This window comes from Mytilus edulis, chromosome 14 (assembly GCF_963676685.1).
Source record: "Mytilus edulis chromosome 14, xbMytEdul2.2, whole genome shotgun sequence".
NCBI lineage: Eukaryota > Metazoa > Mollusca > Bivalvia > Mytilida > Mytilidae > Mytilus > Mytilus edulis.
Genome location: NC_092357.1, coordinates 27,580,086 through 27,604,369, shown reverse-complemented (window position 1 = coordinate 27,604,369; position 24,284 = coordinate 27,580,086). Strand labels below are relative to the sequence as shown.

The 24,284-nt window shown below is 32.8% G+C and overlaps 1 protein-coding gene across 2 annotated transcripts; it reads right to left on the bottom strand.

The window, feature by feature from the left end:
• Positions 1-13,982: 13,982 nt before the first annotated feature.
• LOC139502830 (epithelial membrane protein 2-like) lies at positions 13,983-22,694 on the bottom strand. Of its 2 annotated transcripts, none has more exons than XM_071292449.1 (4): positions 22,573-22,694; positions 18,031-18,245; positions 15,228-15,371; positions 13,983-14,289 (listed from the first exon to the last, which is right to left on the bottom strand). In XM_071292449.1, the coding sequence occupies exons 2-4, from the start codon at positions 18,236-18,238 to the stop codon at positions 14,084-14,086; spliced, it is 558 nt and encodes a 185-aa protein (XP_071148550.1). In that variant the 5' UTR covers positions 18,239-18,245; positions 22,573-22,694; the 3' UTR covers positions 13,983-14,083. The 2 variants fall into 2 exon arrangements, with proteins under 2 accessions (XP_071148550.1, XP_071148551.1); XM_071292450.1 differs by having other exon boundaries at positions 22,577-22,686.
• Between the last annotated feature and the right edge of the window lie 1,590 nt (positions 22,695-24,284).

Here is a 24,284-nt window from a genome sequence, read left to right as displayed (position 1 = left end):
AGAAAAAGCATTCAGTTGTCATAGCAGAATAAAATATTGTTATTAACTTTCCAAAGTAGGAAGGACTTGACGTTTTCCGAAGCAATTGCATTAATTGGAGAAAATTAAAAACGTCAATAAAGTCCTAGACAACCTGAGTTAGAGAAATAAAAGATTAACATATAGCTAGCCAAATGTTAATTTAAAATATCATGCTCAACTTGTTTTCTAAACATCCATTGTTATTGAAATAAAAAGCAACGTTCTACATTGTCATCTCTCAATTGCAACGGTCTACATTCTTTATATGTTATATAGGTCAGCAAAAAATAAATCGGTATTCAAAATTTTTCATCAAATATTGTATTTAAATTAATAACATTGCATTTTAAATTTTTAAACAATGTATTTAAAAAATTTTAAACATTGTTTATACATTTATAGAAAAATATTTTTCTTTTCATGTTTATTTTCTGTTATATAAAGTTTTAAGTTCTCAACCATCGATTGCAACGGTCTACATGTTCACCCTTTAGGCTAGAAAAGAAAATGGGTATTCCAAACTATTCTATTCTTCACATATTGTATTTTAAATATTCAAACATTTTATTATAAATTTATAAAAAAATACATTTCTTCTATCGCAAGATTATTACATTACGTATTAACATAAATAAGGCCGTTGGTTTTCTTTTTTAAATTGTTTTACATTGTCTTATCGGGGCCTTTTATAGCTCACTATGCGGTATGGACTTTGCTCATTGTTGAAAGCCGTACGATGACCTATAGTTGTTAGTTTCTGTGTCATTTTGGTCTCATGTGGAGAGTTGTCTCATTGGCAATCGTACCACATCTTCTTTTTTTTTATATATTAAACAAATTAAGCGAAAAAATAGAAAGACAACTTTATAAATAGTTTTGTATGAGAAGAAACATTTTCAACTTTTTACATGCCTTTTAATTCAGGTGATCTAATATATCGAACCAAAATTTAGTACGCACACACAAGTACCACATAATTTTCATGTTATCTTCTTACTAACCCTACACAACCTTTTTGTCTCATTGGCCCAAAATATATTTGAATGTTATCGTATATATGGCATTGTATAGTTGATCAATAAGTTATCAAATAATAAAATAAATTATTGTTGTTTGTTAAACAATTTCAAATACCCGTATAATTCAAGGAAGATGATCCCATGTAGTCAAAGGTGTCATAGGTTAATGTTGATTGCCTGAATTGAAATGAACATGCTGTACTGCTACACATCTTTCCCGGGTTATAGGGAAGGTTTGACGATTTCTAACTTGTTTAACCCCGTCACTTTCTATATGTGCTTATCCAAAGTCATGATCCTGTAATTGAGTTATGGTTGCTGTTTAACGTATTTGTTTTTCGTTTATTGATTTTATATTGTGTTCTTGTGGTGTGTTGTAGACCAATGTCCAATGTTAGAGGGAGGGTTGACGCCTCTAGGCAAGCGTAACCTTGCCACATTCTATTTGTGTTTGTCCAAAGTCACGAGCCTGTAATTGAGTGGTGGTGGGGTTTTGTTTTGTGCTGTTTATCATATTTGTTTTTTGTTTATTGATTTTATATGGTGTGTCGTAGACCACTGTCCAAGCTAGGTTAGAGGAAGGATTGACGCCTTGAAGCTAGTGTAACCTTGCCACATTATGTTTGTGTCTGTCCAAAGTCAGGAGCCTGTAATTGAATGGTGGTTGTTTTTAGCGCTGTTTATCATAATTTTTTTTCGTTTATTGATTATATATGGTGTGTATGTGGTATGTTGTAGACCACTGTCCAATGTTAGAGGGAGGGTTGACGCCTTTAAGCTAGTGTTACCTTGCCACATTCTATTTGTGTCTGTCTAAAGTCAGGAGCCTGTAATTGAGTGGTGGTTGTTGTTTAGTGCTGTTAATCTTATTTGTTTTTTTTTTTCTTTTATTGTTTTGCAAAGTGTGTTCTTGTGTTGTACTGTAACACCACTGTCCACGGTAAGGGAAGGGTTGGTGAGTTCAAACAAGTGTAACCCCGCCACATTTTAAGTTTGCCTGTCTATGAGTCATGAGCCTGTATTAGAGTGGTGATTTCTGACTGTTGTTATCGTCATATTTGTTTTTTCCTTCAGGGAATGACTATTTAACTTCAAGAGGTAGGGGGTATGGTTTTTCTCCTATTAAAAAATTGTGGTCATGCAAGCAGATGAGAAAAAATAATGTTCTGAATCTAGATTTTCCTCAATCTAATTAAAATATAGATCTAGGATTTCGTTATAATACGTTCTACTATATATGAGCAATGAATAGTAATACGTAGCATAACGAAATCAGAGATTTATAGTTTAATTAGATTGGATTTTCCCTAAACTTTATAGTGTAAAATTTTGAAGAAAAAAATAATTTGATTGATATCGTCGGAAAGCTTAAAAAGAAATCAGTCAGTTATTTTGTATACAATTCTTTTAATTTTTGTAGTTATTCTTTATATATATTTAAGCACCCCATTATTCTTCATTCTGGTTTTTTTTACTATTTTTCTCTGTTCTTTAATACACTTTTTGAAGGATGAATTGACGGGAAAACGAACAAGACAGCAAATTGCTTGTAACTATTTATAGATAAAACGTTCCGAGATATATACAATTAAAACTATGTACACTTGGCTGCTGTCTATGGTGTTGATTTCTGGTGCACATCATGGTTGATAGTGCACTCTGGATCCTTCTATTGCCAGAGCTTCTGTTGTAGCTGTTGGAAGGAGGTGACACTCTTGTATGGTCCTTGAGAAGGAGGTGAAACTCTTGTATAGTCCTTGGGAAGGAGGTGACACTCTTGTATAGTCCTTGGAAAGGAGGTGACACTATTGTATAGTCATTGGGAAAGAGGTGACACTCTTGTATAGTCCTTGGGAAGGAGATGACACTCTTGTATAGTCCGTGAGAAGGATGTGACACTCTTGTATAGTCCTTGGGAAGGAGGTGACACTCTTGTATAGTCCTTGGAAAGGATGTGACACTATTGTATAGTCATTGGGAAAGAGGTGACACTCTTGTATAGTCCTTGGAAAGGAGGTGACACTATTGTATTGTCATTGAGAAGGAGGTGACACTCTTGTATAGTCATTAGGAAGGATGAGTACTTATAAACTCTCTTGTTTGCTGGATGAGTACTTATAAACTGCTGGAGGTTGGCACATACGGGCTTAATGCCCTCTTCGCTCTAAGGACATCATTTAACAAAACAGAAAAAAATAAGTGGCTGTACTATGCCAATGAAGGTATTATATCAATATTACTTCCATGGTTAGACTAAGGGTCTGGAGTCGGTTTCACAAAAAAACTTACGACTAAGATTGGTCTTAAGTCATGAACAAATCAGTATACTTACGATCAATCTTTAATAGTCGTAAGTTTTTTTTTGGTGAAATCGACTCCTGGGAGAGGGTTAACAGAATAGAGATAAATGCCCCTCAACCTCCCCCCCCCCCGAAAAAAAAAATAAAAAAATAAAAAAAATAATAATGAATTGAAAATGAGCAAAATATATCAAAATAGAGGATAATTTTGAAAGTGCAAAAGAATAAAGAATAACGATCGAAAAGAAAAAAAGGAAAAGACCTAACCTGGTATTTTATACTGATGAAAGAAGTGGATGATATCGATACACAGAAATTAACTAATTACAGAAAGAAAAAATAATAGTAAAATAATGTTCATACTTCATAAGAATTCTGCAGAATAATCGTTATTGTAAAAGATAAAGAAAATGCCATTATGAATAATATAAAGAATATAAAAATTAAAGGCCATCCCCTCCTCATTTCCAGTTCCTGACAAATATTAAACAATATAGCCTATATACAATACAATTGATAATTGCGCTGGTGTGACGTAAGGGGTCACGTAAGATCATAACATTTAGGTAGTTACATGCTTTTCTCATCACTTGGCGTCCGTCGTCCGTCGTCGTTAACTTTTACAAAAAATTTCTCCTCTGAATCTACTGGGCCAAGTTATAGCCTGGCATCCGGCCCAATCCAGCTGCGCGTCGTAAGGCAAGATAAGCCAGGACCCCAGGCTAGGCCAAATTAAACCAAACTTGGCCACAATCATTATTGGGGTATCTAGTTTTAAAATTGTGTCCGATGACCCGGCCAATCAACCAAGATGGTCGCCATTGCTAAAAATAGAACATAGGGGTAAAATGTAGATTTTGCCCGGGCTTGTAACTCTGAAACCAAAGCATTTAGAGCAAATCTGTGACATGGATCAAATTGTTTATCAAGTCAATATCTATCTGCCCTGTAATTTTCAGATGAATTAAACATCCGGTTGTTGAGTTGCTGCCCCTGAATTGGTAATTTTAGGGAAATTTTGCAGGTTTTGGTTATTATTTTGAATACTATTATAGATAGAGAAAAACTGTGATCAGCATTAATGTTCAGCAAAGTAAGATTTACAAATAAGTCAAAATGACAAAAATGGTCAGTTGACCCCTTAAGGAGTTACTGCCCTTTATAGTAATTTTTTACCAATTTTCTCGTAATTTTTTGTAATCTTCTACAAAAATCTTCTCCTCTGAAACTACTAGGGCCAAATTTAATTAAACTTAGCCACAATCATTATAAGGGAATTTAGTTTTTAAAATGTGTGCCGGATGGCCAGGCCAACCAACCAAAACTAGAACATAGGTGTAAAATGTAGATTATGGCTTATAACTCTGAAACCAAAGCATTTAGAGCAAATCTGTGACATGAATCAAATTGTTTATCAAGTCAATATCTATCTACCCTGAAATTTTCAGATGAATTGCACAACCGGTTGTTTAGTTGCTGTCCCTGAATTGATAATTTTAGGGAAATTTTGCAGGTTTTGGTTATTATCGTGAATACTATTATAGATAGAGATAAACTGTAATCATCATTAATGTTCAGTAAAGTAAGATCTACAAATAAGTCGACATGACCAAAATGGTCAGTTGATCCCTTAAGGAGTTATTGCCCTTTATAGTCAATTTTTAACAATTTTCATTAATTTGGTAAATTTTTTGTAAATTTTACAAAATATTTTCCTCTGTAACGAAAAGGCCAAGTTTATTATAGATGGAGAAATTTGTAAGCAGCAAGAATGTTTAGTAAAGTAAGATCTACTAATATATCACCATCACCAAAACACAATATTGTCATGAATCCATCTGTGTAATTTGTTTAATATGCACATAGATCAAGGTGAGCGACACAGGCTCTTAAGAGCCTCTAGTTTTATGAGTGAATAATTTGTAACTTTTACCAAAAAAACTTCATTCCACAAGCGACTGTCACGGATAAACTTTTCTAGTCAAAATTATTTGTTTCTCTCAATTCGAAAGAATTGGAATAAAAACTTTGTTCATCGTGTGGTCTTTTTTCATTGTACTAAAAATATCTTTTTATGTATGGTCATGTATCTTTTTCTTACTGTCAGTAAGTACACGACCCCTCACTGCGGCGGCTCAGTACAAGTTAAACCCGCGTTATTTCTTCTTTGTATTTATATGGGTCATTTAAAAAAAATGTCGAATTTTGAAATTGAAAACAATTTATTAAAAGTTACTTATTCAAACAACCCTCTACATAAGCAAATCAAAACAAACAGTACTTTAAGAACAACATATTAAAAGATGCAATCTTAATGATGTCATACAAGAATATCTTGAAACATTTTTTGATCGGTGGCACAATATTTTGTCTATCCTATTAAACTAAATTTGCTAAAAGTGAAAAATCGATGACAAAGTACAACAAATATACATGTACAATGTAACTTGTGTAACCAGATAGGCGAACATGCATGCAAGAAAAGTAGCTTTTCTTCACAAATACTTCACATATTTATTAAAAACTAAATCTAACTTCTATATTATTTTTCTGGTTTAAGATTTTATCAGCAAGGAAGAATAATGTTTACAGGGATGTTAGATATAAAAAGGGATAGACATAACGCCTAACGATCATTAATCTTAAGTCTCTCTATATTGGCTAAGATAGAGAAAAAACAAAACCTTTAAATGGATTATCAAAATTTAATACAGATCGTGTTCACGGTTGCAAAATGAAAGTTTTATCTAGTAATATTTTATCGAAGTTGCTTTGGAGTGTGTCTAATTCTTATAAATTCTTTTGTAGATCCCATTGAGGACAGTGCAGTTGCTTTTAAGTGTGAAGCCATTTCTTGTTACAGTCATTACCAATTCAATGTCAGTCTCAATAACTGTAGTTCGACTACCTTCGGTTTCCTCTGCGTAAAGGGTAGGATTATGTTTGATTCAATTAAAAGTGTTAAAACAGACGGCTACATTGCAGCTCTATGCGCAAAGTTCTAAATTACGTGTTTTCATTAAGGATAGTCTGTGTTTTTTCAGTTGAGATAAAGGCTTGACACATTGCTTACTATTTGATGCGCTCAATGTGTCTATCTTCTATATAAGACTCATCAGAAGCGCTCGAATTATACATTTGAAAACCTAGAAATTGAAACAATTCGATCAAAACGTAACCTTTCAAATAAGCTAAGAAATAAAATTTGTCAATATTGCTTTAGGAATAAAGAATTATTATTCCAGAATTCAAATATTTCTTTTTGTCAAAATCTATTTTGTAATTTTGAAACCGGCGTTGGAAGTGTTTTTTTTTTTCTTCTTCTAAATGTCAAAATGTGAAGCAACGTCTGGCATTTTTGTCTAAAGTTTCATCAAATTTATGGTGTATGTATGTCCCTAAGCTTCTTGTGAAAACCTTTCAAATTGAGAATATTATGAGATCAAAGATGTTACTACAAACACGCACATATCTAATCAACCGAAATGTGTATTTCCAAAGTTATCCAATAACATATGAAAGTTCATTTAATAAAGGAAAAGTATTCTGGTACGAAGATTATTCCAAAAAATATCAAATGTCGTAACTATTGTAAGCTGTTGCTCATTTTCAATCGCACCTTATATTAAATACAAGTTTTGTCACTTTGGGTCCATATGTCAATCACAACATATTCTTGAATCCACCATGACTTAACTCTCATATTGTTTCGGATAGAAATACCGAGGAGTTTATTAATAGATTAATAAACCTAGTCTTTCAATGTAAATCTTATATTCAAATTACTTCCTCATCTTTATCAAATTTATTGGACATCAAGTCACACTGGTGTCCATTAAACTTTTAGTAATTAAAAAGAGATTTAACAAAATTGGGACGTTCGAAGCGTTTATCTAAATGAAGTTCTTTTAAAAACATAATTTTTCCAAAGACACCCTAAAATGATTTTCCTTTTACTTATTTGTCAATTTTGGCCTTGAGCTTACCGTAACGGGATTCCGCCTAATGATTGTTTTTAGAAAATACTTTTTATGATATTTTTTGTTATAAATATGTATGATGAGTAATAATGCATTTGTACCTCTCCTTTCATTCATTCAATTTATAACTACATGTAACGATACATGATTGCATCAGTGAGAATCGTAGATAACTTCTAAACAATCGTTTCAGTTTTGTACTTACATCAGTAATTTGGTTACCTTATTCTCTATTTCAACGTTAATAAATTTATTATACAGGTACGGATAATTCAACAAAAGTAAGAAATACAGCCCGTAACAGAGAAGTGATCGAATTGATGTTTCTTTACCGTCAAAATTAGCTACCTTATCGACAAACTTAATTGAGTAGTGACCGAACTATTGGTACTTTAATGTTAAAACGATTGACAATGCTGACAAACTTTCATGTGTCGATAATCAAGTTTAATACCGATAATATTGAAAATAATTCTAATAATATGAAACAAAATATGTCCATGCACCATTTCGATTGGGCGAAAAGTAGTCATTTCTTCAAAGTCAGAACAGAAAAAAAAAGATTTATGGAAGGACGTCTTGATAGTATCATTTCCTTTACAATTTTACCCAAAACTAAAAGAAATATACTGGTAAACAATTAAAAACTTTAAGGTGTTTGATAAGAATGAAGTCCTTTTTTCGGACTACAATGTGTACCGTATGTGTGATGGATTTGAATTCAATCAATAACTTTGAAATGTTTTCTCATATGTATACACAAAAGGGAGGACTGATATTTGTACTTCTGTTAGAATATGTCTTCGTCCGTTTCACATGCCAAACTTTTTTTTGTACTGTATGGGACGATTCTGTACTCATACTTCACGCGTAGTTGAGTACAAGTGTCCTCGTAGTGAACGCACCCGACTACGCGTGCAGTAAAAAGTGTACTCTTACGTCGGATACCGGGCAGTTTCTTTGTTATATCTGTATTTTATCAAATACATGTACATGTTAATATTTACTTAATATCAAATAGGTAAAAAAAAAATTGCTGAGAGCCTGTTCAGGGTTTCTTTCTTGTGTATGATTATATAATTTTTCACATGCCTGAACTCATTGACGATATTAGAAAAAAATAGATTTCTAGTTCGGGTTTGAAAAAGAAATTTCGCCTTTTCTTGAGCCTGTTTTGTACATTTAGTTTAACAGATATGATCCAATGGAAATTTTCACATGGAACCTTCGGTAAATAGGAAAATGAAAAGATAAGGGGTAATTTACAGAGAGACCACACTCCATCCATGAGAAAAACGGAGGGAATTTAAAAATCTAGAGGTCTCCACAAGGCTTTCAACAAGAGTGGAATCTCACTCCTTCTGAAAAGCTCTAAATCGCCCCAACGTGTACATACGTTTGGTCATCTAGAGATTATGGTTTCTCTTTTTGTGTGTCATAAACATTCAATTCGGATTTGAATTTAATTTACCGAAACATTTCCGTACATTAAATCTTAGGACGGTCAGAACATTTTAAGGACGCAACAGATCGAAGTACAATTTTAAGTAGTTCATAGGTGTGCAATAATTCAGCTTCCTGTACATGTTCATGAAGTTCTAAATTTTGAATGTTGATTTCTTTAAAAAAAACACCATTTTGTTACAATAAAATATCTCAAAATGTCCGTTAACAATGAAAAAGTTTGACCATGAAAAATCACATATCTGAGAAAAGCAGTCGTTTAATTGATTATAAGAAAGTTTCAGTATATCATTTCAAATTTCTTTAATTTGAGAGTTTTCCTTTAGTTACAAATGTAGCTCCATGTCTGATGGTGAAATAAAAATGAATATCTCAGAAAGAGGTGAATTAGTTTCCATAAATGACAGATGAATCGGGCCAAGCTTAGTGACTTACAGTAAACAGACTACTGTAACATTGACGCACTCGTCGAACTGTTTAAAAGATTTGTGTTTATGACCAAAAATTTATATACAACTTCATTTATAAATTCATCTGAATTTCATAGCGCGTCGTCACAATAATGAAAGTTATAAAAAAAAATCTATAACCAGCAGATCTATACTTCTATAAAGAAAGTATTCTTGTACAAATGTGTATTTATCATAAAATGGTCCTAACTATAGAATAGATAGTTTACCACAGAAATCTTAAACGGAAGTTTCGACAATTTTAAACAGAAGAGATTTGAAAATAAATTTAACTTTAAATAAACACTGAAATAATTTTAATACCTCGAAGGTGTAAAGAATAAACCAACAATCTCAATCTTTAAAAGTGTCTTCATTGCACTAACCGACGAGTTCATGTTTACAGTAGAAATAGTGGATGTGACTCCAATAAATTCATTATCATTGTAGTCATGAATATTTATCGCTTATATTAAATTGATAAAGATTTCATCGAGGTCGCACCAACTGTTTCTACAGCTAAAGCTAGGTTCACACTGCCGATCAGATCAATTCGATCAAGCCCGATCAAGACAAATTACGTGATCGGGAGACTGGTCTGACTCAATCGACAAGGATGTTCGGGTAAGTCTACCCTTCTCATCATCGATCTGACTACATGTCAAAAACTCTCAGGTAAGGACAGAGAAGCAAGTCACTCGAGAAGAAGTCGATAATTGAATTTCGTCGAGTACGTAGAGATCGAGATTGATCGGGAAAGGATCGTGTAGAGATCGAGATTGGTCGGAATACACGTAAATTGTGTTGTATTTCGATAGACGATCCTTTCCAGATCAATTCGACTGCTACTCGACGAATTCTCGATCTCTTCTCGGGTGACTTGCTTCTCGGTCCTTACTCGATTGTTATTAACATGTCAAAAACTCTCGGGTAGATGGTCAGATCGATGAAGAGTAGGGTAGACTATCCCGAACATCTTTGTCGATTGAGTCAGACCAGTCTCCCGATCACGTAATTTGTCTTGATCGGGCTTGATCGAGTTGATCTGATCGGCAGTGTGAACCTAGCTTAAGATCAGTTACATGTAACATGATCTCGTCGATTCGCACGACGAAGCCATTGTTTATGACAGAACACACATTCTAGATTATGTATTTTTGATTCCGTCAGTTCGAAAGTATTTGATCATTTCAACTCCTTTGTATTTCATAATATGTGTCATGAACAAAGACATATGTTCGATTGAATAATGATTTCCCCGTAACAAATGATAGAAATTTCGGAGATCCCGTATTTGATCCTTTACCGTTAAAATACTAGTGTGAAGCTAATGAAAATGCCAATGAGAAGAGGTTGATTATAAAAAGTGTTTTACTGTGTTAAAAAAACTTCGACTTAAACCATGAAAACTTACACGTTGGACAAGAAATATTTTGTCGATGAAGAAAATTAAATTATGTCACTTCTGAAATAAGTTTGTCGATAACGTAACTTATTCTGAAGGTAAAGAAACGCGAATTCGATCACTACTCTGTTACGGGCTGTATAAGTTCAACAATAGGCATATCACCAGAAACGACTTCAGCTGTTTCTAAATCTCTACGTACATCACCAGAAGGATCTCTGCACCAAGAGAGCACAAATATGCATACAACTGTTAGTACGATTACAACAATAACACAATCGAAATCTCAACAACAAACAAGCGAGGTACAATTTCTATCAAGTGCAGACAATATTACAAACGTCCAGGTAGTTATTACATCACCTGTACACACTAGTGCAAAACTTAAGTTCGAAACAACCAGTCAACAAATAGCACCTTCCAAGAAATCAAGTTATACGTTTACCAGCAGCCACGTAACTAACCTTAATGAAATAAATGTTTTGGAAAGTACAACTGGTTCAGCGACACAGTCAGAAGGTCATTCTAGATTAGGTATGGTTAATGTTTGGTTTCATGAATGCAGGGGCGGATCCAGCCATTTTAAAAAGGGGGGTTCCTAACCCAGGACAAAGGGGGGTTTCCAATTACATGTCCCCATTCAAATGCATTGATCGTCCAAAAAAAAGGAGGGGTTCCAACCCCCGGACCCCCCCCCCCCCCCTCTGGATCCGCGCCTGCAATGCCAATAGTTACTGTAGTAAAAAATAAAGAGCAAGTCATAAGTAGTTTTAAAGATAGCCTCATAACTATATAAAGTCAATTTCTTTCTTGAACATAATAGTGACACTTCTGTTATATTGCCACGTTTTCTTCCTGTTGTTTTTGTTCAGTGAAATTTTTATTTTATCTCTCATCAATAAAATATTAATGTGTAATCCATTTTAAGGTCCCAATGCTTTTGATGGTTTCGTCCGCAAATCTTGACTACAAAAAGGCCTATCCAAAATTCACATTTTAATTATAAATGAAACTTTAATATCATTGTGCATTTCTTTTTCTTTTTAATGTTATCCTAACTTACTAAAGGTAATTTTTTGATTCACTTCCACAGACATTGACAATAAAATATTTTGATATTTATAAATTGGAGAATGGTGTTTTTTTTTGTTATTTCTTATTCAAACGATCTACTTATACTGAAATTATTTGATCTGTTAAAGATCTTTATAAAGAAAACATGTTTTTCAGGGTTAATTCTTGGTTCATTGTTCGCAGCCATTGTTGTTATTGTAGCTATTGTCGTGCTGTTTATTTGTCGAATAAGGTTGGTATTTTATTTATCATTTTTAATTTGATAAAAGGTAAATATGATACAAATTTCCATACGATGCAGTCCTTAAAGAAAAAAATATTATTCATCAAAAGTGATTTCAATTTGTTTAATATATTATTTTTTAAATTCCTGTTTAGGAAAAACCAAAAGGGGTGGTGGTTACAAAGGGGCAATTAATACCATTAGTCGAAGAACGGCAGGCAAACAATGACCAAAAGTAAAACAAGTTAAATATAAACAATATAGTCCCCCTTTAAAAAAAACAGAAATATCAAATATTCTAGTGGCTCTTAGTATGAATTCATTATATATATGGTTTTACCGTCACAATCAAGAATTGGTTGACCAATACGATGTATTAATGTCTCAACTCTCTAACTAGATATGTTTTTCATACTTGGATTCAAATATAAAACTTTGGTGTGGATTCACACGCCGGAAGTTGCATGCATAGGTAGATACGCATATTATGTTGACACACTCGGTCAGAGTTTGTAGAACGTGCCATCCCTGCATGGTTTGTAATCTTGATTTTGTATGTTCTAAATAATGTATGATATATGAGCATCGATAAACTACTGTTGCCTCCAGTTCAAATTAATATATATATAACACTAGTATTAATTGAAAAAAATTAGTAGCAACGCAAAAATGCCTTTAGGTGCATGTACATTTCTTGAAATAATACCAAACGTTTTCTAGTTGCACATACACACATATATAAGACTTGCAAGTTCAGAATGTTTTACATTTTAGTCACCTCGGACAATTTAGGAAAAAGAGATTTGTTGATCAACGTCAACTGAATGATTCGATTCATCAAGACAGTGGTGATACTTCCTTTCGATCATCTCGAGATGTTCATAATACAATGTACGACATACATACAGCTAATGGGGATAATAGACAATTTGGACTTGTAGACATTGCTACCAAAAATGAAAACAACATCCAAAATAATGAGTATGAAGTTGTGGTAAAGGGTAAACCATCGGGTAATCATGTGATTGGGCAGAATTGTGACACGAGTGGGGGACATTCTGACGATCTACTAGATAGCGAATATGACAGGCTTAATCATGAGAGGCCTTGTAGCGATAGTGATTCTAGAAACCTATATGATACCGCTCTAGGTTTTCGCGAAGAGTGCGATGCAACATACAATACCACAGATTATAGAGGTATCGATAAGGGAGATGACTCGGTGTATGATCATACCTAAAACAACTTATCAATTCCATGCGTGTCAACAATCACCAGTTCAAACTGTACGCTTAGTGTTCGTTTGTATGTCTGTTTGTTTGGGGTTTCTTCACGGCTCTTCGTGTATTTGTGATGAAAAAACATGCAACGTGAATCTTGTTAAATCCTAAATTCACTTCGCTTTGGGAGTGTTTATTCGTCTTACGTAGAAGCTTAATCGTCTAAGTTGGATGCTATTATTAGTATTTTAATTATTAAAGACAAGAGATTATCTGCCCTTATTTCGCGCTTTTGAACTAATAAAAAAAGCGCAAATCTTGTTTATATTAGTTTAATTTCACCATGTATCTCATTTGTCCGTTGTGTTTTTTTTGTGTTTTTTTTTTTTTTTTTTTTTTGTTATTTCATTTTAGGTCTATTTTTTGTCTATCAACTTTGAAGCTTACGAAAAATAACCAGCATTTTAGACTAACTCATGCAAGAACAAACTTTGGGCATCTTCATGAGTAAATATTACATTTATTAGCTGGAGGTTTTAAAATCTGTTGAATTATGACTGTCAGGATAGGGTTAGCCGAATATAGAAAAGTATACAAAGAAAAATTAGTAAACATTATAAAGATCAGCGAAAATTACCTTAAAACTAAGAAAATAGGAATAAAGGAACTTCATTCAGACCATCATTCAAGCTTGACATGATATGTAGACCCTTAGTTCTGCATTTTATGCACTATGTTGAATCCGTGCGATCTAATTATGTTGTTGGGTTGCTGTATCATTGACTTGTATCCTACATTTCCTTTTATTCATATTTTAATTTAAGAAATTGGTAACAAATGTTTAATGAATAATAAAAAAAAATGATTATGATATATAAAAGTCTTCTGTTGGTTCTCTGTAACGTATTTTCGAAAAAAAACATGTAGTTTATTTTTCTTCGTCCTTACTGTTCACTTTCCCATTACCGTTTCCTTTCACCAGATTAACAATCATTATGACTACGGCGATCACAGCAATACCCATTCCTACAAGGGTTAAAGCGAAACCCCATCCGTAGTCAGCCTCTATTCCATTAACCGTAAAATCATCGATGTTCTGTGTTAAAAGTATATCTGACGTAAGAATACAAATTGCTGAAGAAAAAAAAATTCCATTATTAGTTTTATGTCAACCTATTTATTTGTCTTAAATTATTAAACAACATAATTTGATATTAGTAATGACAGCTTAACATCACCCTCTCGGAATTATAAAAATTCAAGTTGATAGCAATAATGCAATAAAGTACAAATAGACATTAGTTTTCTATGTTGTGTCTTCTGTGCTATTATTTGTATGTTTGTCTTTTAATTTTTAACCGCGACATTGTCAGTTTATTTTCAATCTATGGGTTTGACTGTCCCTCGTGTATCATTCGTCTCTCTTTTAGACACAATATAATTAGACAAAATACATACATAAAATCTATCATCTTTCAATACTAACAGTTGCTTCTTTTTCAAAATCAAAAAAAATCCTTAAAGGATAAATACTAGTAAGTAACTCGTTTTGTTCAAATTTTGTGTGATTGGCTTCTATCCACTTATCATTACCAATGTACGTATGTAAAATAGACGAGATTTTGAATTATTAGGGTTCTGTATAATAGTTATATTCAATAAGACATTTAAGTCCGAAGAAAAATGGTCAAGAAAATCATAAATATAGATAGTACAACATGCTTTCTCCTGTGTTTTTTACTTGTGTATTTAAAGCGTGTCAGCAATGGTCAGCATGTTTTAAAAATTGTTTCTACATTTCTACAAATTTTATGTAAACTGTTATCATGTTTATTAAAATTTCTTTCAATAACTAACTAAATGGAGTTTATTTCTTATGCTTGAAAGTTTTTAATCATCTTTACATCAACTTCCATACAAGTGGGAGGTTTGGCTAGCTATAAAACCAGGTTTAGCACATCGTCCTCTTTTTAAGATTTATTACCTTGGAATTTTTGTTGTACTTTTGTTTAATCTTGTATTAAACTGACACTAACATATATAACATGGCTTTTAATATAAGTTTTACCTACCTGCAGTTAGTATTGTACAAATTGCAGCGATGAGTAATGCTTTATTCTCCTTCAGAGCAAACACTTTTAACCCAGTACAAATGGCACCAGCTAGGAAGCATGTCAATGCAATGATGCTTAGAGCTCGGCAAGATCTGAACCAATCTAATAACAGCACAAATTAAAATCATTAGAGTCTGCTTTTGGACAAGCAATAGTGTATAGTTGTCACAGCTTTCTGAATATTTTACAATGTTTTACCTTTTAGTTTAACTTTATGGAAATTAATTATATCAAAAGTATGCTCGTAACCTTTATATAATTATGCTAATTGTCAACCTTTGTGTAAAGTCTTGTAGCGTTATAAAGTCAACTACTGCAAAATGCATGCTCCTATACTTTTGTCAGGTTTTTGCGTCTGCGTTCGGGAGATCGCTTCGCGCTTTGATTTGTTTTATTTGATTTTAGGCCATTGTGGTGCTTTTCTCTTTGACCACCCCTCATATCGCCTTTTATTTATTTACAATAGACAATAGACAATATTTATTAGCACAAACACATTTACATTAAATGGTTATGGCATACAAAATTAAGACAATAAACAATAAAATACGGTAATCCATGGTTTAAAGATGCACTCGATTATGTTATAATGTTATGTGAATCTGGTTTATAGGTGCACTCCTTTATGTTATAATGTTATATTATTTATAACTAGTATTACATTCTAGAAAGATATTTCTTTTTTCACTCATTGTCATATAAAAGAATATAAGTATTATTACATGTATACTATTTTTTTCTGATAATAGACTGCACTTTTTCAGCCTTCTGCTTCCCGGACAGTTGGTTTAAATGTAAACGGGAATCCACAGTTTGCATCCTGGGCAACTGAGGAAATTGTAAACAGGAAATATTTGGAATAAACAAGTATCAATTTTAAAAAAAAGACAATAAACTGACAATAGTTAAATTGATTATAATTATATTAGAGTGACAGTGGTATTCACAGCGAAGAAGAAAAAGACTATAAATATCAACAGTTAACACATTATTAATGTTCATGAACAATTAAAAAAACACAAACAAAAATTATGTTGCATATTAAAAGAAATACAAGTTATACAGATGTTCTCAATAAAAAAACAATCATTAATATACTGTATGGTGATTTTTATAATGACTGCTAGACTGCTATTTAAAAGTGCAGTCAAATGCTTCAGTGTTATAGCGGACTGCAATTTAATAAAATTGAAATTAAGATTTTTATTAATATTTTGTATATAGGTATCCCTCAATGATGTATAGCATGGACAGATTACATTTGGATATGATTCAGAAAAAACAATATCAGACAACAATATTGTATCATGGATTTTACGTGACTTTTCAAAATATCTCAAAGTCGTTGGCCATTGGGTGAGACTGGATATTTAACAAAACAGAAATTTCTACGACATTTGACCCAATCCTAATTACATGTAATTGACGGTTTATTATTAAGATGGAATCGAAATATTATCAATGACCTGCGCTTTTCTAATGAACTGGAACTTTTTTTTAAAAGGTTCTAGGGTATTTGTATTGCTATCTGATTTATGCATATATAACCTAAATACATCTCCTTTCATGTATTTCATTCCGATCCATGCATTGAAATAATATATCAAATATTGCCCTGTCGTCCAGAGGTTGACTTGGAGATATAATGCCGGTCACTTTTGTTTTCTTCGGTAGTACATTGCATAACACTTCGCGATAAAGAGGCTCGTGCTGTTCTCTGTGCTAGATGTACAAATACGCATCCACGTCCGATCAGAATAAGGACGTCAAATACTTTACATCGTGTAGAGAGACTGAGACGATCTCTGCACGTTTTTGAAAACAGGCCTTGAGACAAATCTTTCAGGGGTCCTCAGGTGTGCGGTTGGAAGGCTTAATTGCTATCCTTATCTAATAACTAAGTTTCCAGTGGCAGTCCTAATTTCCCCGACGTATTACAGGACCTATAACTATTAGCGTTATTGTGAATTTGTTTTCGTCTTGAACATGCGTGAAATATTTCCCACTGGACGTTAAGCAAACGTCCATCAATTAATTAATCATTTCAAACACCGGTACAACATTCAATTCCAGTGAATACAAGCAAAATTCTGACAAAAACAACTCTCATAAGAGGGTGCTGTTGAGGGTAACAGAATAGAAAATAACGATCCAAATAAAAAGACCTTTGTCCCCTTAATTTCAAACCATTTTACAAATGAAATAAAAACAAACTTATGGTTTTACGATAGGATTTTGTTTATACTAGACATTTATAAGAATTTAAAAAAATGTCGTGACTACATCCCGTCCCCTTTTCATGAATGTGACCTACCGGTATACCGAATTAGACTTTTGCTCGGGTTTGTACTAGCACGAGCAACACGCACGACGGGTGCCAAATGTGGAGCAGTATCTGCATACCCTTCCGGAGCACCTGAGATCTTCCCAGTTCTTGGTGGGCTTCATATTTTCTAAGTCTGTAGTTTTCTATGTTGTGTTTTATGTACTATTGTTTGACTAAGGGAGCTACCATTTGATTTTTAGGGGGGGGGGGGGGGGGGGGCTAGGATGAAATTTAAAAAAAAATAGGCAGGACGGCAGGAATTTTGAGTAAAAAAAGGCAGGATGAGACACTTGCAAAAAAAAATCAGGATGACAATTTAGGTAAAAAAAAGTCAGGATAAACTAGAAAAAAAGGCAGGACCGAATAGAGTGAAAAATAAAAAGGCAGGACAGAGATTACAACTAAAAAAAAATGCAGGACAAAATTTTTCAGTACCTTTATCTGCAGCTGAGTCAGGAATGTCTGAACACGTTGTAACATCATTGACTGTTACACATTGTTTCCATAGTCCGCCATGGACATCAAAACTGGTACTATCAATAACGGTATGGTACGTTGTGGAGAACCCGATAATATCAAACAGGTAAGCTACCAGAACCAGTATAAAGCTGATCAGTAATGGTTTCGATGTCTGTGTAGCCATTATCTATCTAAAAAATGGAAATAAACATTAGATAGTGAAAAGTTTATTACAATTTAAAACAATACCAGTAGAGTGTAAAATTGTTTGAAAAGAAAACTATGTTAAAGGAACCGCTATATAGAAATATGAAGATGTGGTGTGAGTGCTAATGAGACAACCATCCATCCAAGTCACAAAGTGTGAAAAGTAAACAATTGTAGGTCAAAGTATGGCCTTCACCATGGGGACTAGGCGCACACCGAACAGTAAGCTATAAAAGGATTAAAATGACTATAGTGTAAAAAATATTCAATCAGGAAAACCATCAGTCTAATATGTCTTTTTGATAGATTTAAATTGTTTAGACATGCATATGAAACCTCACAAAAAATGATGCATATGTTTTTTTTTTATAACAAAATGGATAGTTGTCATTATTAAACTTATTTACATACACTATTTTTCTGAAGAAAATTCTTTAATTTGTCCACATTTAGAAGTTTACTTTTTTTTAATTGCTTGCTTCCAGGAAGCAATTCGCCGACATTTTTTCCGTATTCAAATTAACCTTAGCGTGACCCTACTCGTAAAAAAATCTGCTGATCGCAATACGCATTGATCTGTCACTGAAATAAACTATTATCTGATTGTACATGTTATACACGTGCTCAATACCCATGCTTCTTTGTTGGTTGTTTACTATAAGGTGGCAATCGGTAAACTACGGCTCCAAAACATGACAATTAATGAGCTGCCATATTTTCACTTCATACCAGACAGAGAGAGAGAGAAAAATAGACGATTATAACAATATTTTTGCGTAAAAAAATATGAAATCGTGCACAGAAGACTAAGTTGATGATAAATACCTACCTGCATTGGTTCAAGAATTGGATAAACATTTTTTTCACCTGTCACTCGTTTCATATGACTTTGAGTTGGAATAAAATACACGCTAATATGATTTAGCAATCATCGAACTATTGCTGTTCTTTATCCATTTCTTATTTTCGGATAGACCAACTTCGTTGCACTGCCTTATCCCATAATTGTTATAAATAGTAATACAAATGTAGGTGAATATGTGAATGAAATCAAAATTAAATTTAAACTAAAAAGATTTAATACAAAATAATATGAGTCTGATTTTTTCTTGCTATAGGAATGAACTAAGTAAGGAAAGCATAATAAGTCTTTCTTCTGATAAAGCCGTTGCTAGTAGTGTGTGTGGGGTTTTTTTTTAATAATGGTTCACTTATATGTTTCGGAGTTTAGTGTTAAGTCGATTTTTGTAGACCTAGTATGTATTATTGTTCAGGGTCCAGCTGAAGCCCGCCTCCGGTTGAATAATTTTCACGCTGTGTTGAAGACGTAATGTTTATTTGGACTGTTTTGGCTCGTTGGTCGGGATGTTGTCTTTTTAACATATTTCCTATTACCATTCTTACTTTTATTACTTAAAACTATTATTCATTACATGAAAGTTAACCAGGATTATTTTTTTCTCCTCACTGATTTTCGTTGTCACAAACCAGAAGAAAGCAACCGCTTTTAATTATCGTTTAAAATACAATTTCAGTTTTTGACATTTGTCGTCGAAAAAGCTTTTGTTGAACTGTGAAGAAGTCGTTGACTTCGATGTCTATGAAGAGAAATTCTGAAAGCACGTGCTTTTTGAGGACAATATCTTCAAAACGAATTGAAAAGTTGTACGTGAAATATTTCGTTGTTTAAATAAGAAAAAAAGATGCATGTAGGATAAAACTGTTTTATATCTTTTTTTGAATATTTAGAAGTACTTAGTTGAACCTGGTATAAACTAACTATATTTATAACAGTTCCTCGATAAATGTATATATATATATAGCTTCGTGTGGTTCAGCGACGTTCTATAAATTCACCTACGACGTTCTACATAGTATTGATTATTTAACAAAATCGTTTACCACACAATATTGGAAATTAAAGCACTCAATGCACTAAGGAGGATAACTCAGATTGTTTTTGTTGTTTGGGGAATTGTTTGTGAGTGGGTTGCCTAATATGGCAAGCCGTTCTCGTCAAAACTATGTTTAAACCATTTTTAGAAAAATTTACACACTGAGAATTACAACAAAGCACACTGAGATTTAAAAACTTCAAAACGCACACTGAGAATTTAAAATTACACACTGAGAATTGAAAATTACACACTGAGAATTAAAAATTTACACACTGAGATTTCATAAAGACACACTGAGATTACAAAAATGAAAAACGCACACTGAGAATTGAAAATTACACACTGAGATTTCAAAACGACACAGTGAGAATAAATAAACTGAAAACACACACATCTCATGAATATTCATTAGTAATTTGCATATTAATCTCAGTGTGTATTTTTGAAATCTCAGTGTGTAATTAACAATTCTCAGTGTGTGTTTTTCAATTTATTTCATCTCAGTGTGTCTTTTTAAAATCTCAGTGTGTAATTTTGAATTCTCAGTGTGTGTTTTTTATTTTTTTTTAAATCTCTGTGTGTAATTTCGATTTCTCAGTGTGTTATTTTAGGTTTTTAAATCTCGGTGTGTATTTTTTTCGAAAAAAGGATTTAAACATAGTTTTGACGAGAACGGCTTGCCATAGCCTAACATGCCCTTGCTTTACGTTTCATGTGCCTGTCCAAACAATACAATGGTAATTCAATGGCTGTTGTTGATTCTGTATGAACTATTTGATTTTATTTATTTTTATTAATGGTTTTATACAAATAAACCAGGACATTGTTTTTCTCGTTTGAATCTATTTTGTCTAATAGGAACTTTTTATAGCTTAATATACGGTTATGGGATTTGCTCATTGTTAAAAGCCGTTTCATGCATACAAAAAAGTAACTGACAAATGCATATAGCTCGCAGATGTATACATCTAGCACGAAACCATGATGCAAAGTCGATATATAAAAAATCTGAAAAAGTACAGGCGACATTAAATCATGCTTAACACTTCGAGGAGTTAAGGGGTCGACCATTAGGGGAAGGGGAATATAATTTTCTTGGCATTAAAAGTACTTCCAAAATTGTTTTTGCAACACAGCTTAAAAAATGAATATTTGCCTTACAAAACACAGGGAATAATTGTGCACAAAAATGAATATAGATAATGTAAAAATGAGATTGCACAATATACAAGTCACCACCAGTAATCAAATGACATTAGAAGTTAACAATTATATGTAACTGTTCCAGACCATACGAGTATTTGGACCGTACGCGTACGGTCCGAACCGTATACGTATACTCGTACGGTCCGACCATACGCGTACGGTCGGACCGTATGAGTATACTCGTACGGTCCAGCTGACCATACATATTTTGGTATCATATGGGTTAAATTTAAAAAAAAAAAAACAATAACCAAAAATTTGTAGCTTTAGTTCTCCAAGATGCTATTTTTACATCAGATGGGTAAGTGAATAAGCGTACAATTGAAATTAAATGTTTGTTTAATTCTATATCTGAATCCCATTTTTGTACTCTCGCTCCAGTTGACACTAACTATATCAAAAGGAATGTTATGTTTTTTTTTTATTAATTTACATTTACATGTTTGCGGTCCATTCATGTTCCTTTGCATATGCATTTTTTTTTAAAGTTCACAAATATTATAAAACAATTGTCCTTGTACGTTTTGTTTACATCCGTTAACCTCAATTTCAATGAGCATACTAGCCTTTAATTAATTACTGATATGCTAATTACAGGAGATTAACAGATTAAACTAGCGTGACCTTTTTAAAAAGTTAGAATATTAAGTTTTCATTTCAATATCAATTGAACTTTTTATATTAATTTGAGATATAAGATTTTTTTATCTGTTATTTACATTTGTATCTGATAAACTTGACCCTCTTCTTATTATTAGTTGGACCGTACGCGTACGGTCCGACCGTATTCGTACGGTCCAAATACTCATACGGTCTGGAACATAACCATATCATACTGTCAACCATCTTCGCTAGCCAAGGCTTGCGATCCAGTTATTCTAAGGGTCTGAGGGGACTGGCCGGATCGTAACCCTTGGCTGGCGAATATGACTGTAAAGCAGCCTTGCAACAGTTGAAAATGAATATGACATCCGTAAAAAAAACCATCTTTACAATCCCATCTCCCAAAAATCAATTGATAATCCCAATGAATAGTCCCAAAATGATTTTTACGAATAGGACGTTTCTGCAAAACTCCAATCATTGCTAAAAAAAAACACAAAGTCGAACGGATTTAACTTGAATTATAAGGATGCATATACAGTGAATTACAAAAATACGTTTTATTCATAAGTTTACTTAATCTACTACATTCTGAAGTACTTACGTACACAAGAGGTTAATCCAAATAATGCAGAAAAAATGTTTGGGTCTTATTTTATTACTTTGAATGAGTACGATGAGGGCAATACTGAAAAGCTTTACATTTTTATAGAAAAAGCATTCAGTTGTCATAGCAGAACAAAATATTGTTATTAACTTTCAAAAGTAGGACGTTTACCGAAGCAATTGCATTAATTGGAGAAAATTTCAAACGTCAATAAAGTCCGAGACAACCTGGGTGAGAGAAATAACAATTAACAATTTAAACAGCGAGCCAAAGGTTAAATATCATGCTCAACTTGTTTTTTTAAACATCCATTGTTATTGAATTAAAAAGCAACGTTCTACATTCTCATCTCTAAATTGCAACGGTCTACATTCTTCATATATAGGTCAGCAAAAAAAAAAAAAAATCGGTATTCAAAATTTTTCATCAAACATTGTATTTAAATTCATAACATTGCATTTTAAATTTTTAAACAATGTATTTAAAATTTTCAAACATTGTTTGTACATTTATAGAAAATATATTTCTTTTTGTGTTTATTTTCTGTTATAAAGTTTTAAGTTCTCAACCATCGATTGCAACAGTCTACATGTTCACCTTATAGGCTAGAAAAGAAAATGGGTATTCAAAACTATTCTATTCTTCACATATTGTATTTTAAATTTTCAAACATTTTATTATAAATTTATAAAAAAAATACATTTCTTCTATCGCAAGAATATTACATTGTGTATTTACATAAATAATGCCGTTAGTTTGCTTTTTTGAATTGTTTTACATTGTCATTTTGGGGCTTTTATAGCTGACTATGCGGTATGGGCTTTGCACATTGTCGAAGGCCGTACGATGACCTATAATTGTTAGTTTCTGTGTCATTTTGGTCTCTTGTGGAAAGTTGTCTCATTGGCAATCGTACCACATCTTCTTTTTTTTATATATTAAACAAATTAAGCGAAAAAATAGAAAGACAACTTTATAAATAGTTTTGTATGAGTAGAAACATTTTCAACTTTTTACATGCCTTTTAATTCAGGTGATCTAATATATCGAACCCAAATTTAGTACGCACACATAAGTACCACATAAATGTCATGTTGTCTTCTTACTAACCCTACACAACCTTTTTGTCTCATTGGCCCAAAATATATTTGAATGTTATCGTATATATGGCATTGTATAGTTGATCAATAAGTTATCAAATAATAAAATAAATTATTGTTGTTTGTTAAACAATTTCAAATACCCGTATAATTCAAGGAAGATGATCGAATGTAGTCAAAGGTGTCATGGGTTAATGTTGATTGCCTGAATTGAAATGAACATGTTGTACTGCTACACATCTTTCCCGGGTTATAGGGAAGGTTTGACGCCTTCTAACTTGTTTAACCCCGCCACATATGTGCTTATCCAAAGTCATGAGCCTGTAATTGAGTTATGGTTGCTGTGTGTTGCTGTTTAACGTATTTGTTTTTCGTTTATTGATTTTATATTGTGTTCTTGTGTTGTGTTAGACCACTGTCCAATGCTAGAGGGAGGGTTGACGCCTCTAAGCATGCAACCTTGCCACATTCTATTTGTGTCTGTCCAAGTCACGAGCCTGTAATTGAGGGGTGGTTGTGTTTTTGTGCTGTTTATCATATTTGTTTTTTGTTTATTGATTTTATATGGTGTGTCGTAGACCACTGTCCAAGCTAGGTTAGAGGAAAGGT